Source organism: Daucus carota, chromosome 8 (assembly GCF_001625215.2).
Source record: "Daucus carota subsp. sativus chromosome 8, DH1 v3.0, whole genome shotgun sequence".
NCBI classification, from domain to species: Eukaryota; Viridiplantae; Streptophyta; class Magnoliopsida; order Apiales; family Apiaceae; genus Daucus; species Daucus carota.
Genome location: NC_030388.2, coordinates 19,681,019 through 19,698,670, shown reverse-complemented (window position 1 = coordinate 19,698,670; position 17,652 = coordinate 19,681,019). Strand labels below are relative to the sequence as shown.

Below are 17,652 nucleotides of genomic sequence, written 5' to 3'. Positions count from 1 at the left end.
CGTTTGTGTAAAAAATTAAGAAAGACTTATAAAAAGTTAGGAATGCTAACTACGACTTCTGTTTTTTTCCCAAACACTTCCAATCACTTGTAAGTCTTAACTTGCTTCTCACTTCTACTTCACTTTTTTATTTTAAGCAAGAAACACTTATTTTAAACTCAGCCAAACAACCGCTTAGAATGTTTTAATGAAAAATACAAATAAAATTTCTAATACTGCAGTCCTTTGGCTTGCACTATGGAATGTGTAACAATCTTTTCATCAACCAGGAGGTGCAGGAGCAAGTGTCGGTGGAGGAGACGGAGATGGTAGGCTCAATGTTGATGTCGAATTTGGCTATAATACATGGCCAGCTAGGTTTCTCACCATTTCCCGGGAAAGTGTTTGCCTCGCCTATTGCCACCAGCAGTCCAGCACTGCAAAGATTAAGGTACTGTTTACGTTGCCCGCAGTAACAATACTCCACCCATTCCAATCATTTCTTTACTGTTAGATATCTATTCCGATTCTTTATAGTCTCACTAATTTCCTGTTTTTCCAATTCTCACACTACTTTATTCATTTCACTAATTTTTTTTTATATATTAAAAATCAATGACAATCACTACTCCACCCACCTTTTTTTTTCTCTTTTTTCACTACCTCATAGTACATTTTTTTAACTTGGGTGTTCCAACCAAATGTAAAAATTAGCCGGGATGGAGGGAGTAACTTTTTGTTGGAAGCAAGTGAAAAATTGTTGAACATCTCTTAACTTAAAAGCTGTTTTTAAGAAAAGTATGTTCTCAATAACTGCTTTTCCACTTTCACAAGAAGTTGTTATAAATTTCACAACCAAATCTCAACCAAAAAATTATTTATCAATATTACAATTCAAAATGTATAAATATAAAAAATATTTACCAAACAACTTTCAGCATTTTTGTGACACAATAATTTTTAAAACACCCCAGCAGACTTTAAACACAGTACATGTTTCGAACTTGGCCCTATCTTAAAAAATTGTGATTTTCTTTGAATCGGCATCATAAAGAAAATAAATGTAAGTTGGTGATTTTCTTTGAAAACTAGAAATCCATCCCTCTCAAGATCCTTGGTTAAAGATGATCTCTGACAAAAATCAAAGACATTGCGGACGAATCTAAAAATTGATTTCAGATTAAGAATTTGGAAGAGTAATACATAGCTGGCCCGAACCTCTGCAGCTAGCAATGACCATTATACGCAGAAGAGTTCTTGGTATTTACCAAGTATTCATGTTGCTTCGAGTTGATCAAGTCAACAACATGAGTCTCCCACCAGAAGACACAAAATAAATAGAATTGATTCGGAATGGGACATGAGCTTTATCCAGCTTTGGTTAAAGGCGTGTTATAGGACATCCGACCCAATGGGTGAGAATTTTTTAGCGATATTCGAACCCGTGACCCTTTGATCAACGCAAGGCCCCGTTTCCACTTGCACGGCTTTGACACTTGTAGATTTATCCAGCTTTATGAAGGTGACTCTTCAACTATGGCCTAATTGGCATTTGGTGGGTGCAATGTGTGTGTTAGATCACCAACAAGTTACAAGAAAAGGGTGCGTTGAGGAGGCTAGAGTATATATTATGCTTATGTGTTGGTACGTTTCCTCACTCGAAACTCCATTTTCAAGATCATTATTGATAGACTTATGTTTATGCTAATAGTCATAAAGGATTAACACTTGACCTATATCGAAGGTGTAATTAGCATATTAAATGAAGAAAAGAATGATGTAACAAATTTGATTTGATTTCCCTTTGGAAGAAAATCAAGAGCACTACTGGTTGTCCACATCAAGTTACAAATGATTTCAACATTATTGAGGGTGAACTTTATTTTATCATGTTTATCATGGGACATCATGTCTCAAGTATCCACATGCTACAAGAGAGAAAATAGCTTTACACTAATAGTAAGTCCTGCATCTCTGAAATGACTACTTATAACGACCTGGTTTATCAATGGGGACTCGATAAATGAAGGAAATTTCCTACTAGAATATGAGCGCCAGACTTTTCCCCGTGCTACTAGAATATTTATGGAGAAGAGTACTCATGTTCGAGAAAAGTATTCACCAAGTACAGTATTCATGTTCGAGTTGATCAAGTCAACAACACGAGTCTCCAAAAGTCTAAATATTTCCATATGGTTTCCTACTCACCAGAAGACACAAATTTAAAGAGAATTGATTCAGAATGCGACATAAGCTTCATCCTGCTTTATTAACGTTTACAAGTCGGATAGAATAGAGTATGATCCTGATAAACTTCCTCCCAGGGGTCACTTAACTTGGTATTAGCCTATTAGGTATCAGAGCTCAAGCACGAGACTCGAGTCTTGCAACCCCCAATATTCTCATATTGTAAGCCCTACTCCTATATCTCGATGTTTTAGGAGAATTGATCGCTTAAATTGCCATTCGGTGTGTTTGATTCACGGAATGATAGTTGTCATGAAGGATTAACACTGAGCTCTTGACCTGTATTGAAGGTGTAATTAGCATAGTCAAAGAAGAAGAAAAGATTGATGTGATTTCTAACTAGATTTGATTTCCTTTAAGAAGATCAAGACCAGTATTGGTCGTCCACATTAAATTTAGTAACCGTTGACATCTTTTTGCATCAATTTGTGAATGATTTCAACATAATTGTAGTTGAATTTTATTTTATAATGTCTATCATGGGACATCATGTCTCAAGTATCCACTAATAGTAACTCCTGCGTCTCTGAAATGACTACTTATAACGACCTGGTTTATCGATGAGGAGGAAAGTTCCTACTTGTCTGCAACTTGATAGAATCATGGTGTATATTATTACATTTATATAATGGTATAAGCATAGTCTGCATTAGCTTAAGATTTTTAGTACAAAGAGAAAAGAGATGGCGAAAGCTTTGCATACTTTAGGATCTACGTTTATTCTTCCACTTGTTCTTGTCATGTTAGCAGGGTTGAAAGAAGGCTTTGTTGAAGGGCAGAGTGGGCATCTTCCACAGGAGGAAGGTAAGGAAAATCCAGAAAACAACTTTCTCAATACACGGATTCACCTGGTTTCTTTTCTTTAGTTCTTTCTTGGAAATATAAACAAACATTCCTTTTTGTTACAATAGATTGCTACATGTTTTATCTTGAAAACTGTTTTCTGAATGATTAACTTAAATAGTACTAGTTTGCTGAAACATGTGAGTTTGATATATGCAGTAAAAGCCCTACGTGAAATAGCTAATCAAGTGGGAAAAAAGGACTGGAATTTCAGTGTAAATCCTTGTGATAAAGATGATCCAAACATCTCAAATTGGAACACTACAAAAATAAAGGAAATGCCACAGTATAACAATTCTGTACTCTGCAATTGCTCCTATCCTGGTGACATATGTCACGTTGAGAGCATGTATGTATTCACTAGTTAAATTATAACCTTGATTGGTTTTAACAAACCAAAGCATGGCTTTGTAAACTAGCAAAAAACAGTTGTAATATATCAGCATTTATGGATTGCAAAAATCTAAAAGCTCCATGTTTGTCTTCAGACCTGACAATGGATCTTTGTGATGTAGGTTCCTCAAAGGGCAGGATCTTGATGGTATACCTCCACCATCCTTAGCCAAGCTGCTTCACATAAAACATGTGTAAGAATTCTTTCAGTCATATGTTTCAGTTACTGAGATTTCATGTTGCCAATGCAAAGTCAATATTATTTTTACAGTGATTTTACTCGCAACTACCTTCATGGCAATATACCCCCTGAATGGGCTTCGACAAATTTGGAATATATGTGAGTATTGATTTTTTTTGACTTTTACTTAATAATCAACATAAATGCTATTTTTATTCAATATAACAATAAATAACAAGTACATTAATAAATATGATTACTTATTTAACCGCGTGAAAATTTGTAATTCATCTCAGATCATTCACGGTGAATCGTTTGTCAGGACCAATTCCTGGATACTTGGGAAATATTTCTACTCTCAGATATTTGTATGCTTTCTTCTCCCACAACCAAAGATGCATACACATATTCATCTTGAAATTATAACTTCAATAAGCATTCTTTCAGGAGCCTTGAACACAACATGTTTAATGGAACAGTGCCACCTGAGCTCGGGAAGCTAGCTAATTTGATAAACCTGTCAGGCTTCTTTATATCTAATTCAGTTATGTAGTTCAGTACTAATATTTTGACGATGAAATGCATTTTGTATCTCACTGTATACAGATGGCTTGCACTCAAACTTTTTTTTTATTATTGTCCATTGAAGCACTATTAATGTTAACTATCTTACCGGACAATTGCCTATGGAGCTTAGTAACTTAACTAACTTGGAAGAAATGTGAGTCTGCTGGCTAATTGTTGTACTACATTATGATATCTAATTACTCATTTCCCCCCTTTTTTTTTTCTTCTTAACAATGAAGTTACAACTGATTTGGCTAATGTAGGAGACTAAGTACCAACAACTTCAGCGGAAAATTACCCGATTTTCAGAGTTGGAAACAACTTGATAAGTTGTAAGTTTTTTCCTTTTACAATTTATATGTTCATAATTATATAATTAGATTTCGAGTGATAGCTCATCATAGAGGACTTACAGTGAAATATCCATCTGAATGTGCTATACAGAGAGATTATAGCTAGTGGTTTTGATGGACCGATACCTTCTAGCATCTCCAGCCTGAGTAATTTAACTGAGTTGTAAGTAACTATCTGCACTACTCTTTAGTGGTTATTTGACAAGCATCCTTGCGCTTTCATATCTTCTATAGTACTTTTGCCTCTATGCAGATATATTACCAATTTAAATGGAGGGGCATCAAAATTTCCACAGCTAGAAAACATGACAAAATTGAAGACCTTGTGAGTTACTTGTACTAAGAAGTGACACATATATAATATTTGCAATTTCCGTACTTCTAAAAAATTATTAGTATTCTTTGCTGTCTTACAGAATGTTGAGGAGCTGTAATATATCTGGGGAAATACCTACATATCTCTCTCAATTCTCACAGTTGCAGAAATTGTAATACTAGCTACCTCCGTACAGTCTCCTTTATTTTTTGTGGACTTGCGTTTGTGAATGTCTTGAAGTCCCTGTTTGAAGCATCATTGTTTTATTTTATTGCAGAGACCTAAGCTTTAACAATTTGGCAGGAGAGATACACAGCGATCTTACTGACCTAAAATCTCTCGAGATATTGTAAGCAATCAGTAGAAACTGAATTTTATTTTATATTAGCAAATAGGAGTTATCAGTTGAGTGTTAACTTTAGAGCTAACCCATGGTTAACATAATAATAACATGTTATATGGCAACCAGTATGTATCAAACTGTGAATATCATAGGATGATTAAATGGGCATTTTCTGGTGTACATAATCAGAGAGTTCTATTCTTCTCTGTATGTATGGTAGAGTCTGAGTTGAACCAAATGGATGATTTATTACATGATACTATGCGTGGATTTATATCTGTAAATTATCTGTTCACAAGATATTAGATATGCATGTTTGTGCTTAAACCATTGAATTTGCATCGTGTTACTCAGGTATCTCACTAACAACTCTCTTACTGGAAATATCCCGCAGTGGATCAAAGACAGAAATCCCGCAGAGTATGCATTCATACATTGCATCATTTTTTTAAGTTCTTACTGCTTTTATGTTTAATAAACCGTGTTTAGCAATACAGGGTTCAATTAACTTTCTATCAGTTACTTAATTTCTTACTGCTTTATGTTTAATAAACTGTGTTAAGCAGTATAGGGTTCAATTAACTTTAGGTTGGAAGATTATGGTAAATAAGGGTTACATATGATAAATAGATTTCACCAGTAACAAGTTGTTTTCATATGACGTGCTGTCAATAAAATGACAAGAAGAAAATTTGTGTAGGGGAAGACAAATGATATTGAGATGAAATTTGTGTTAACTAATTATTAATCAATTTTCTATTCGTCCTAAAATAAATTTATTGTTTTGAAAATAAATTTATTAATTAATGAGACAATCATAATACTATCAAGTTTATCATCTAGTGATAACATACTAAAATCTCACGAGGTATAAAAATCACTTTGTTAACATTACTGATTTAGGAATTGAACACCAAGATAAACAAAATCAATTAAATAGCAAATCAGAAACGAGAGAACATAGGTTATAATTAGATCACTTTCATCTTCATCCTAGAGAAGAGTTTAAATAACAAAACAAGATAAGAACATTAAAATCGCTAAACCATTCGACATGCTTGTAATACTCGAAAACAAGCTCTCAAGTGTAGTCTAAAATTCTTATAAGCAACAAACACTTAGTTAAGTTCTCTAAGCAGGCACCCAAATTCCTTACAACTTTGTGTGACTAAAATTGGCTTCAACAGTATGAATGATGAATGTTTCAAGGATCAGGTGAATATGCCTTTGATGGTTCAATAGAAATGGGGAATTTGCCTTTCATGATGATATAATGACTCTCAGACATGTTAAGGTGAAGGACATAAAAAGTGTTAGACTCTAGTCTGCTTCGACACCATGTACAAAGTCCTAAATTGATTATTTATATTGTACAATTCTGGCTGATTATAACAACAAGTTGCACAATTGAATGAGGTATTACAGCTGCTATAAGTGATCTATATTCAAATAAATGAGCTATCCCTATTATCAATCTTCTAATAATCGGCTAGCACAAAAATTAAGGAGAAGAGATCTTTGATCATGTCGAATAACATATGATCCTGGCAGGCTTTCCTCCTACCTCTTTAAGTTTTTTAATGAGTTAGTAACATAACGGATTATGGAGGGGTCTTTAGTTCGAGTCCTCTAATACCCTTCATTGTTTTTTGATGTAATTTTTTGTTTGTTTGTTTGGTTCATAAGTTTGGTTATTTTTGAGGGGGAGTGTTGAATAATATGATCTTTTAAGGCCTTCCTATGATGCTTTAAATTTTATAAAAGTTGGTTACGGATCTTAACATAAAATTGTATTTGACTTTTTAACAGAAAAGGATGTATTATAAGACGTTTGCCTAAGTCATGCTTTCTGAGTTTCAACGAGGGGTGTTGATTAGTATTACTGCAATTCCTATAAATTCTGGTAAACTGTATGCTGGCATGCTGGATAATTGATGATGTGAAGTTTGAATTATGAACATCTTACAACCTGGCTTGTTTTGGGGAATAACTGTTAGTTGCTTTAAGCTCGGGGATCTCTTATATCAAATTTCATTCTCGAGCTTGAAGTGGGAGAATGCCTAATATATGCAATATGACAATGTACGTTTAGGTGCTTTATATTGATACTAGATTCCCGTGCATGGTGAATTGGTGATACATATATTTTTTTTTGTAGTATAAAACATTTTTAAAATGTTAATATCAGTATTTATAATTTAGCTTATGTGTTATAAATTATATAAAAATACTATTAAAATTACGTAAAAAGGAGGTAAGATTAAAAGTTCTGTCTAATTAAGAAATACTTTGATAGAGGAATTTCGGAGGGTTGATGGGATTCTGATGGTGATTGATGACAATGATTTGCACTGACGACGGAGATGTCTTTTTGTGTTTCGAATTGGCCGAGGTTGTATGGAGAAATGGCTGCTCAAGATTTTGGAGTATAATTTCTCTTTTGATATAAGTTACTAATCTATTCCATAGATGCATACATACATTGAGATCAAGCTAGACAATAGACTAGGTTTAATCATGATTACCCGGGTAATGTTAGAATGCAACATCCTATTTCTCGAACTTCATATGGTAGCTTTCTCTGCTGCATTATGTTTGTCTATTATAATTCTTACACACGTTTCTACCAAATACTATAACCTCTAACGAAATGTTTGCTTCTATGCAGTAATATAGATCTATCGTACAATAAATTTTCTCTTGAGCCACAACCTTGCAGGGATTCATTGTAAGCTGTGAAATACATATGTTAGCTTTCCTTTATTGACATTCACAAAAAATTCAAGTACTAAGACTTCATTATTTTCCTTTAAACAGAAACTTGTTCAGAAGCTATGGGAATAACTTGTAAGCTCTGAATTGGTTCTTTTGCATTTGCGCTTATGAAATCTTAGTTTAGGTTTGTATGTCTTACTGAGGCTTTGTCTACTTATCTGCTTTAAATATTTAAACCAGGACGCATGGCAATTGCCTTGATCGCCTTCCTTGTTCAGAGGGTAAGTATTTCACTTTTAATTTCGTGCTTTTGTTTTCATTTTATCTTTCATTTCATTTATTCTGTGTAATTTTGCTCCCCCCCCCCCCCCCCCCCCCCCCGGTAAAACTTTTTCCCTTCTGTGCATTTGTTTCTGTTAAGTAACCAACTCTTCAAGTGTTAGGTGGAGTCTTTAATTGGACAACATATTACATTCAACACTTGTCCTCACTCGTGCGAGTGAACAGATAGACAACAACATCCAACAGACAAACAAACAAAAATGAAAATTCAAATAACTAGGGGTGGGAGGACTCAAGCACAAGAGCCTCTTAGATACCATATTGAGTAACTAATTCTTCCAGAACCTATTAAAGGCTCAAGTGTGAGGCCTTGACTCAGTCAGATGTTAGATTCGACCGTTCCTAATTCTAGTATCACCATGTTCAAAAACAAACCAGCAATATTCTTGTACTTGAAAAAACGAAATATTAATTCTTGCAAGGCACATAGCATCATATATAGTTGCATTTGATGGTTTTCAATCTTTCCCCTTTCAAGAAACTTGGCTAAGCTGAATATTATAATCAAGAATCTTTTGTCCAATAATATTGAAAAGGTACTGAATGATCTTCTGTCATTCAAAAGAAACAATGACGGCATAACTGAAAGATAATATCTAAAAATGCTGGTGTTTTGTAGATCGGTATTCACTGCATATTAATTGTGGGGGGGAAAAAGTTACTATTGGCAACAGAACTTATGAAGGGGATGAAGATTCAGTAGGTCCAGCAAAATATGATTATGAAGAAGGATACTGGGGAGCTAGTACTACAGGATACTTTTTGTGGACTAAAGAAGTGTCAAATGATCAGTATACAGCAAACAATGCATCTGTTCTTAGAATGAATGACTGGAAATTGTACACAAGAGCCCGCATGTCTCCCGTGTCATTAACGTACTATGGTCGCTGTTTAGCTAATGGAAACTACACTGTGACACTACACTTCGCTGAGATCATATTCAGGGATAATATTTCTTATCAGAGTCTTGGAAGACGAATTTTTGATGTTTATGTCCAGGTTATCTATACCACTGTAGATAGCATTTTAATGTTCATTTATTGTGAAGTAGTGTGCTGCATTCAACTAATTTTCCTGTACAGGATGAACTAAAACTAAAGGATTATGATATTGAACACGAAGCAAAAGGAGTTGACAAGGCAGTAAAACGAAAAATTAATGCAGTTGTAAATGACAAAACTTTACAAATTCGCTTTGTTTACACGGGGAAGGGCACAAACGCTGTACCTACTAGAGGAATTTATGGCCCTCTAATATCAGCCATTTCTATAGAATCTGGTAAGATATATAGTTTGCTTAAAATTCTTTTTATATTTATGATATATTTTCTGTCTTTAAACATTTGGAAACACATCAATAGATTTGATGTACTTCAGGTAAAAAGGTTAATTTTGCTACTAAATATATTACCCGTTGTCTTTGAATGCCAACGGACAGAATTTGTGCATCATAATATACCTTTTCCATAATTTTCTTGTCTTGCAGATAATCCTCCTAAACTTTCAAATTCTGATCAGAAACGAAAGATTATCATTGCAGTCGTGGTTGTTGCTTTAGGATTATTGCTTCTTACTTTTTCTGGTATTTCTTGGTGGAAGGGTTATCTGGGAAGTCGACTATCAAGGGAAGAAGGTGATGTGTACATTTTATTCATATATTAACAAAGAATTTATGTTTTTCATTCATAAGATATATATGCATACAAGGACAATATATGTTGCATATACTTGGTCATCATTAAGGAATTCTACTTAAGAAATAAAACAAACAGTAAAATTGATTGGTGTATATTATTACGAAAGGATAAGAAAAACAGAATTATAGAATATGCAAAATCACTACACTACTTGGTTTGGAAGATTTGATTAACATTCTAAAAAATGTGTTCTACAGCACTGAAAGGATTGGATTTACAGACTGGAGTATTTACCTTTCAACAAATAAAAGCTGCTACAGATAACTTTGCTGCAGCTAACAAGATTGGAGAGGGTGGTTTTGGACCTGTATTCAAAGTAAATAGCAACATATATCTTACAGGAACACACACTGCAATTTTGAATATCGATATATATTGGCTTCTGCCTTCTCCTTTGCTTTGAATATAATTAAACAGGCTTTTAACTTAACAGAAGCTATCTGTTGTTATATTCCACTACATTGCAGGGTGTATTGTTGGATGGTACTATAATTGCTGTTAAGCAGCTTTCATCAAAATCAAATCAAGGGTCTCGTGAATTTGTGAATGAGATAGGCATGATTTCTGGTTTAAGGCACCCAAATCTAGTAAAATTGCATGGATGCTGTACTGAGCGTAAACAATTATTGCTAGTGTACGAGTTCATGGAAAATAACAGTCTTGCTCGGGCTCTGTTTGGTGAGTTTAATTTTTAATATGTTCTGTAAACATATCGATAATTCTTATCATTGCAATAATTTTTAGTTGATAGTATCATACTGTTACATTGTATCTCTATTTTTAATATATTGTTCTACTATATATAAGGGGTCTAGTAATTTCATTTGCAGGTCCAGAAACATCACGGTTGGATCTGGACTGGGCTACTAGACAAAATATCTGCATTGGTATAGCTAGAGGGCTGGTTTATCTGCATGAGGAATCAATTCTTAAAATTGTCCATAGAGACATCAAAGCAAACAACATTCTTCTAGACAAGGATCTCAATCCAAAAATCTCGGATTTTGGTTTAGCCAAGCTCGATGAAGAGGAAAACACTCATATTTCAACTAGAGTTGCTGGAACTATGTAAGAGTTCTTCCTCACTCAAAAAAATAATAAGTAAATTTCATTATCATATAAATTAAATGTTCTTATGCAGTTCTCCCGGATTGAGTTCTCTCTGTAATAACTTGCAAAAGTCTAGACCATAGTTGCACTTTTATGAGTCTAGCTTTTTGCACCATTGTGCTCAGTTTATGTCCAACCACTACCATGACACTAAATTTTTAAGGTAAAAGATAGCAAAATATAGTGGACAGAACATCTTTTGATATTTGATTTTATGTCCCAGTGGATATATGGCACCAGAATATGCACTATGGGGTTATTTGACAGATAAAGCAGACGTGTACAGTTTTGGAGTTGTTGCACTTGAAATTGTTGCTGGCAAGAACAACATGAAATATCGTCCAAATGAAAATTTTGTCTGTCTTCTTGACTGGGTAAGACTGGATATTTTTGTTCCTTGCCGTTAACGACTTCTTAGTTATTGTGATCTGAAATTAATTACAAATATATAAAAATGGATCTTTTTCCATATCCAACCTAACAATCTTGTTTTTCAGGCTCTTAATGTACAAGAAAATGGGAACTTGCTGGATCTAGTTGATCAGAGATTGGGTTCGAATTACAACAAGGAAGAGGCGGTGAGAATGATCAAAGTAGCTCTACTATGTACTAATTCATCTCCAGCACTTAGGCCAACTATGTCTTGTGTATTGAGTATGCTTAAAGGTGATATGCGCATTCAGAAGCTAAAACTTAATCATACAGAAATGCATGGGGAAGATTATTTAAAGTTTCAAGGGCTCAGAGATAAGTATGGTCAGGGCATATACGGAAGCTCAAGTGCTCACTCACAAACCTTTGGTGATACATCTGATGATATAAAGTATGGCTCTTCATCTACATCTGGTCATGATCTTTATACAGTTAATCTTCAATCTCAGTAGATAGAATATGCCCTAAACTGACCCAAGTTCTTAGAACTTGGTCAATCTTTAACGAAGCTAGTGTAATAGGCTTATTATATCAATAATTTTGCTCTGTTACCCCCATATAGATTATGAATTTGAACTCCATGAACTTGTTTTTTCCTGGAATGTAATATCTTCCTTAAAGTTGAACTCTTTTTACGTTTTGCATCCCTTTACTAATCACCTGGATTTTTTTGGTATAAGTTGCATATTTTCCAATTCATTATATTTCAATTACACAAAAAAGGAAGTAGGAATATGAAAAGTGCACAGTTCCGGAGGAAGTGTTTCTAAAGCAGACAAACCGAAAGATTTTGGCAACTCAAAATGTTTAAGGCCTATAAACATGATTTTGGAAAATTGGATTTTTAAGTATATTTGTACTACTCCAGAAGTAGAGTTGTTAGGTTCGGTAAACTCCAACGCTGGATTCCATGAATGTTTGCTTGTTTCCATTGGAATTGAGAAAATGAAGACTAGTCCAAAGATGCTTCCATCGCTTGGAACGCATGTTTGAACTGTGAATCTTGTATCCACAAAGAGCAGTTATTTGATGAATCAAATTAACTGGCAACTTGCTGAGTCGATCTTCATCTTCCATGCTCGTCGTGTTTTCCATATCAATCCATAAAATTTTTCTTGTTTTCTATTTTTACTTCTCTCTATCCAAGTGTCCACATTTCAAATTCGATACAGAATAAGTGTCGTTCCCGGTAAAGTCTGAGTAACATAGCATAAAATACAAATACGTATTAGGGTAATAACTAAAAAAAAAAGACACTGTCTTCTACAAAATTTGTGAGTTGATTAATTACAAATACATATTAGGATAGTATGAAAGTTTTCTGAAACTATTACCTTTTTATAAGCATGAAGAGAGTATGCAGATATTTGTTTCATAGTATTTACGATATATGTATTAGTTTTTTTTTTTTTTTTTTGACAATGCAGGCTTATATGCCTTACAAATTAGTATCTGTTCTAATAATTCTCGGGGTGAGCCAGAGTCGAACCCGGGTATCCCGGGACAACAGAGGATAAACCCACCACTGGGCTATCCAATCGTGCTCTATATGTATTAGTTTAGTTCTGATAATTTGATAGTGAGACATGTAGCTTCCAAGCCAAAAAATTTGTTGTTCGAAAAAGTTGTTAACTTGCCAATTCTAAACCCAGGCTAAGCATTAGAAAAAGGAAGTTAAAATTTTGAATCTTTTTATGTGCCCATATCATGAAAAGCAGAATTTTCTTTTTCTCAATCTTATGACAAACATAATCATCACCTAATCCATATCCAGGCACAAGTACCTGCTAAGTACATATATCTTTTTTATAATCTGAAAACTTTTGAACAACCCAAATGAAACTTGCCTAAATAGTACAGTAAGTATGAACAAAATAACCATATATCAAAATAATATATTGTGGCAGAAAAGCTATGAGAACATAGGTGTGGACAAGCTGAACAACAGCCAGGATGAGCAACTATTGATTGTATATTGTGCTATCTAATCATACACACTAATTCTTTATTAGTCATAAGATCCTCACGGAATATTAATAACCATTTTTTATATTAACCATATTATCAGCCATTGACTTTGTGATGGTTGCAGATTTATACACACTATTCCAGCTGGATGCTTTCATTTATATTGCATATCAACTAAGATTTTCTGTCACATTCATCTTCATCCTGACCAAGCCATTTTTTTCAGACTGCTATGAGAGGATTAATTTATAGCGGCGAAGCCATAATTTTCTTATCTTGCATTATATTTTCGACTTTGGTAGCAAATTCCTCTGCAGGAGATACCATATCTGCAAAGCAAGGTCTCAGAGATGACATGAATTTGACCATTGTATCAGCTGGTGGAATGTTTGAACTGGGATTTTTCAGTCCAGGTCATTCTACAAATCGGTACATAGGGATATGGTACAAAAATATAGCGAATAGGACGGTAGTGTGGGTAGCCAACAGAGGGATTCCAGTTCGTGATAATTCAGGAGTGTTGAGAATCAATGTCAATGGGAGTTTAGTCCTGGTTGATGGTAGTGATCTTGTGATTTGGTCATCAAATTCATCTAGCTCCGCGGTTAATCCAGTGGCACAGTTACTGGATTCAGGAAATCTTGTTGTGAAATATGGTAAAGAGGCTGATCCTGTGAATTTTTTGTGGCAGAGTTTTGATCATCCTACAGATAGTCTTCTGCCAGGCATGAAGCTTGGATGGGATTTGGTCACAGGACTAAACACGTACCTAACGTCTTGGAAAAGTGCCGATGACCCTTCTCCAGGTAATTACACGACAAGGGTTAACCGTAATGGAATTCCACAGTTACTTGTATTAAGAGGTACAAACGTGCAATTCAGATTTGGACCATGGGATGGTGTACAATTTAGTGGCTCATCACTGTCTATACTTGATCTAAGTTTTAATGTATTTCCTGTTTACAATCAGAAAGAAATTACGGTATCGTTTGATGTTGTTAATAGTTCTATTGCTATGAGAGTCGTGTTGAAGCTGAGTGGAGAAGCACAATTTGTTAGATGGTCTGATGCTACTCAAAATTGGGAAGCATATAGTACTGCAGAGAGGGATGCCTGTGATCGCTATGCATTATGCGGGCCATATGGTAGTTGTAATATTGCGCAAGCCCAGTTAGGTAAGAGCATCTGCGGATGTTTAAAAGGATATCAGCCTAAATACCCAGAAAAATGGAGATTAACAGATTGGTCAGATGGATGTGTCCTGAAAACTCCATTTGGTTGCGGTACTGGGGACAGGTTTGTGAGGTACTCTGGCCTGAAATTGCCAGACACAAGTCGGACGTGGTTTAATCCAAACATGAACCTGGAGGAGTGTGAAAGTACTTGTATTAAGAATTGCTCTTGTAAAGCTTACTCTAATATAGATATCAGAGAAGGTGGGATTGGATGCATGATGTGGATTGGCGATTTGATTGATATCAGAAACTATAGGGAAAATGGGCTAGATCTTTATGTAAGAATCAGTGCGTCAGAGGCAGCGGGGAGCTTAGAAGGGAAAAGGCGAGTCAGAAACATAAGCATTTCTCTGTTAGTAGTACTAACAGTGCTAGTAGGCCTATATGTGATTCATGCATTAAGGAAGAGGATGCGAAGGATAAGAGGTAAATTTGTCGTTAACTATATACTTGCATTTCACTTGCCAATCATATTCTGTGAAATTTAGATGTGCTGATTCAAGGGGACAGTATTTCTGGAACTCTGCTTAAACCCGAAAAATACCTATAATTTGCTCAATTATAACAATTTGGTTTCAAACTAGTTAGAGTATGTTATGTAATGCTATATCTATATACTCGATTGTCTTACAATTGCTCAAGTTGCATATCTCAATTCACAGGAATAGTACTACTCCCTCAAGAACGAATTGGTACCACAGAAAACGACGAGCCTTATTTTGATTTACCTCTCTTTGATGTCATGCTAATTGCCAAGTCTACCAACTTTTTCTCACCAAAGAATAAGCTTGGTGAAGGCGGATTTGGCTCTGTATACAAGGTAATTATTATGCTGTATCGCAACTATGAGAATATATGCAATCATATTGTGGTATAGAACTTCTTGGTAGCATATGTTAGTTGGCGTATTGGGTAGTGCTAGTTTCATCATATTATGTAAGACAATGTCGGAAGGACCACCAAATTAACACACCTGACTGAGCAATATAGTGAACTGTCACACTCATTTTTCAGGGAACTCTAGACAATGGACAGGAAGTAGCAGTTAAGAGGCTTTCGAAGGATTCAAAACAAGGTATAAATGAGTTCAAGACTGAAGTTTCATTTATAGCCAAACTTCAGCATCGAAATCTTGTGAGGCTTCTTGGATGTTCTATTGAGGAAGGGGAAATGCTGTTGATTTACGAATACATGCCAAACAAAAGTTTAGATTCCCTAATATTTGGTACGGTTTATTTTAGTTTCCATACAATTTCTTAATCTTTGAGTCTCTTATCTGCTGCCTGTTGAGTAAATTTTTCCAAGAAGTACTAGATTTAATAATGATATTGTTTAACAGCATGAGCAAAACTTCTTTTGAACAGACAAAGAACTAAGCAAGTCCTTGGATTGGCCAAAACGCTACAACATCATAAATGGCATAGCCAGAGGAATTCTGTATTTACATCAGGATTCTGCACTGAGGATCATTCACAGAGATCTAAAAGCCAGCAATATCTTGCTCGATCGTGAGATGAATCCAAAAATATCTGATTTTGGGATGGCTAGAATTTTGGGAGGAAGTGGAAGGATTACAAATACAACAAAAGTGGTTGGGACATTGTAAGAAACTTTACAACACTTATATCTTTGAATCCATTATTTTCCAGATCTGATCTTGCCTCAAATTTCTTGCAGCGGTTATATGTCTCCAGAGTATGCCCTCGATGGAATATTCTCCCTCAAATCTGACGTTTACAGCTTTGGTGTATTATTATTAGAAATAGTAAGCGGCAGAAGGATGAAAGGATTTTATGATCCAGACCCAAACCTTAACCTTCTTGGCCATGTAAGTGTCAATATCTTTCTCGCGGATCATAATATATGATGTAAACCACCAACTCTCTTCATTCACACTTTCTTGCAGGCATGGAGGCTGTATCAAGAGGGAAATCTGGTGAATTTGATTTCAAGTGCGATTGTGGAGTCATATGATGAGTCAGAAGTGTTGCGATCAATACAAATTGGTTTACTTTGTGTGCAGCCATATCCTGAAGATAGGCCGACAATGTCATTTGTGGTTCTGATGCTGAGTAGTAACATTGAGCTGCCTAGTCCGAAGCAGCCTGGTTTTTTTATCGACAGAAAAGCTCAGGAATCAGATTCTTCGTCTAGCCAATACTTTGATATTTCTCTATCCAAGAGATTGACAATGCAAATAGCTCCACTTAGTTGATCAAGTCGTAGATTTTCTTGCGGGCATTTTATACTGATACATAATGACAGTGCTTGTACATATTGCATTACAGAAGTACTGGGAGGAAGTTATAGTAACTGTAGCATAGCATCTTATGATATCTGCTTTTACTTGTTACATCCGAAAAAGAGAGCCAAAGCCTTCCAAACTTACCGAGATTGATAAGATGTAGCCTATTTGATCTCCATTGCAGTGATGCAGAGAAGGAAATGAACAATGAAAAACTGTATATTGAATTGTGTTGGTCCATGAGCTGCATTTACATGTACATATATACATCACTTCTAACAGAATATTCTCTTGTAACTAACTCTAACTAACTATTCATCAGAAGACTCTAGAATCTATTTACAATGTATATAGCTCAATACCCCCAAGCTGGTCATCAAGGCGGATCAAATTGAAGACCAAGCTTGATACTAAGAAACTTGTGTTGTGCTGCATCTAATGGTTTTGTTAGTATATCAGCTAGCCGGATAAAAGTGCTAATATGTGAAATTCGAATGAAATCAGAATCCACATATTGCCTAATGAAATGGCAATCAATCTTCAAATGTTTAGTTCTCTCTTGAAAGATTTTGTTCTCTGCAATATGCTGAGATGAAGTGTGATCACAATAAAGGTCAATAGGCAGAGGAATTTGAACATGAAGATCCTTGAATAAGCCTTCAAGCCAAATCAACTTGGAAGTTGTAT

At 35.0% G+C, this 17,652-nt stretch overlaps 2 protein-coding genes across 12 annotated transcripts; both read left to right on the top strand.

The window, feature by feature from the left end:
• The first annotated feature begins 276 nt into the window (after nucleotides 1–276).
• Nucleotides 277–12,161, top strand: LOC108199790 (probable leucine-rich repeat receptor-like serine/threonine-protein kinase At3g14840). 11 transcript variants are annotated; one of them, XM_064083064.1, is made up of 25 exons: nucleotides 277–430; nucleotides 2,977–3,030; nucleotides 3,229–3,418; nucleotides 3,585–3,656; nucleotides 3,734–3,802; nucleotides 3,940–4,011; nucleotides 4,091–4,162; nucleotides 4,293–4,364; nucleotides 4,474–4,542; nucleotides 4,655–4,726; nucleotides 4,798–4,888; nucleotides 4,960–5,051; nucleotides 5,157–5,228; nucleotides 5,577–5,642; nucleotides 7,891–7,950; nucleotides 8,040–8,069; nucleotides 8,178–8,218; nucleotides 8,899–9,278; nucleotides 9,362–9,557; nucleotides 9,765–9,911; nucleotides 10,173–10,291; nucleotides 10,443–10,653; nucleotides 10,806–11,043; nucleotides 11,309–11,459; nucleotides 11,583–12,161. In XM_064083064.1, exons 3-25 carry the CDS (start codon nucleotides 3,348–3,350, stop codon nucleotides 11,967–11,969), a joined length of 2,850 nt encoding a protein of 949 aa, XP_063939134.1. In that variant the 5' UTR covers nucleotides 277–430; nucleotides 2,977–3,030; nucleotides 3,229–3,347; the 3' UTR covers nucleotides 11,970–12,161. The 11 variants fall into 11 exon arrangements, with proteins under 11 accessions (XP_063939134.1, XP_063939139.1, XP_063939132.1 ...); XM_064083062.1 differs by lacking the exon at nucleotides 277–430 and adding an exon at nucleotides 1,470–1,623; XM_064083063.1 differs by lacking the exon at nucleotides 277–430 and adding an exon at nucleotides 1,987–2,388.
• Nucleotides 12,162–13,255: 1,094 nt separating this feature from the next.
• Nucleotides 13,256–17,192, top strand: LOC108198632 (G-type lectin S-receptor-like serine/threonine-protein kinase At4g27290). Its single transcript, XM_017366400.2, has 6 exons — nucleotides 13,256–15,146; nucleotides 15,383–15,540; nucleotides 15,735–15,945; nucleotides 16,085–16,322; nucleotides 16,398–16,548; nucleotides 16,627–17,192. Exons 1-6 carry the CDS (start codon nucleotides 13,718–13,720, stop codon nucleotides 16,933–16,935), a joined length of 2,496 nt encoding a protein of 831 aa, XP_017221889.1. The 5' UTR covers nucleotides 13,256–13,717; the 3' UTR covers nucleotides 16,936–17,192.
• The last annotated feature ends 460 nt before the right edge of the window (nucleotides 17,193–17,652 follow it).

Coding starts and splice junctions, on each gene's coding strand:
- LOC108199790 (XM_064083061.1), top strand. CDS start 2,910: ATGGCGAAAGCTTTGCATACTTTAGGATCTACGTTTATTCTTCCACTT. Junction 3,419..3,584: donor ATATGTCACGTTGAGAGCAT/GTATGTATTCAC, acceptor TTTGTGATGTAG/GTTCCTCAAAGGGCAGGATC. Junction 4,163..4,292: donor CTAGCTAATTTGATAAACCT/GTCAGGCTTCTT, acceptor TGTCCATTGAAG/CACTATTAATGTTAACTATC.
- LOC108198632 (XM_017366400.2), top strand. CDS start 13,718: ATGAGAGGATTAATTTATAGCGGCGAAGCCATAATTTTCTTATCTTGC. Junction 15,147..15,382: donor GAGGATGCGAAGGATAAGAG/GTAAATTTGTCG, acceptor CTCAATTCACAG/GAATAGTACTACTCCCTCAA. Junction 16,549..16,626: donor ACCTTAACCTTCTTGGCCAT/GTAAGTGTCAAT, acceptor ACTTTCTTGCAG/GCATGGAGGCTGTATCAAGA.